The following is a 634-nucleotide window of genomic DNA, read 5'->3' as shown; positions in this document are numbered from 1 at the left end:
GGACGCGACCTCTTCTTTTCGGAGATTCCCGCTGATATTTTCCATAGAACGAAGTTCCTCTTCTTCATCTTTATACGCCAATAATATTGATTTCGCACCGTAAGATGTGGTAAAACTGATAGAGATATTTTTTATGGTAACAGAATTCGTTTTCGTTCGGTTATCACTAGTTAAATATTCGTTCATGTAGCACATGTTGTCTTGAAACTGTTTCCAACTCTCGGCGTCGAAATAAATACCGTCAGCACTGTTTCCGCTCAATTTTACGAGAGGCTTGAAGATTCCTTCGTTCGTTCTTTGCAGACCCACATAAATCGTCTTCGTATGAGAGTTGTTGAGACCATACGTTGCCGTAAACAGTATATGAAATCGTGTGTTTCTTCCCACATCGTTGTTACGCGGCTTGAAGCAATTTGGGTTGGAGTACATTTCGTTCGAATTATTGGCGACTTTTAAGCTGTCCATTATTCTTACTTCGCTGTAGCACCAAATGACACGAATAATCCAAGTTGGATGGGTCAAAACTAGGAAGTACAGTACTTGCTTGCTTCCTCACGAAGTTGGAGCTAGGAACGACGAGACTCGAATGAAGCGGACTCGTGACGCTACCGACGACATCATCCCCCTCTCGTCG

At 42.7% G+C, this 634-nt stretch overlaps 1 protein-coding gene across 1 annotated transcript in view; it reads right to left on the bottom strand.

Annotated features, from left to right (window-relative positions):
* The window catches only part of LOC108759521 (BTB/POZ domain-containing protein KCTD9), a 59,476-nt gene extending 59,011 nt beyond the window's left edge, over window positions 1–465 (bottom strand). The window contains exon 1 of the mRNA XM_018505002.1: window positions 10–465. Within this exon, the coding sequence (XP_018360504.1) occupies window positions 10–465 (456 nt within the window). The remainder of the gene's footprint in view (window positions 1–9) is intronic.
* Window positions 466–634: the final 169 nt, after the last annotated feature.

The sequence above is a fragment of the Trachymyrmex cornetzi genome, unplaced genomic scaffold (assembly GCF_001594075.2).
Source record: "Trachymyrmex cornetzi isolate Tcor2-1 unplaced genomic scaffold, Tcor1.1 scaffold191, whole genome shotgun sequence".
Lineage (NCBI taxonomy): Eukaryota > Metazoa > Arthropoda > Insecta > Hymenoptera > Formicidae > Trachymyrmex > Trachymyrmex cornetzi.
Note: the sequence above shows the minus strand (reverse complement) of the source record. Positions and strands in the feature narration are given on the sequence as shown.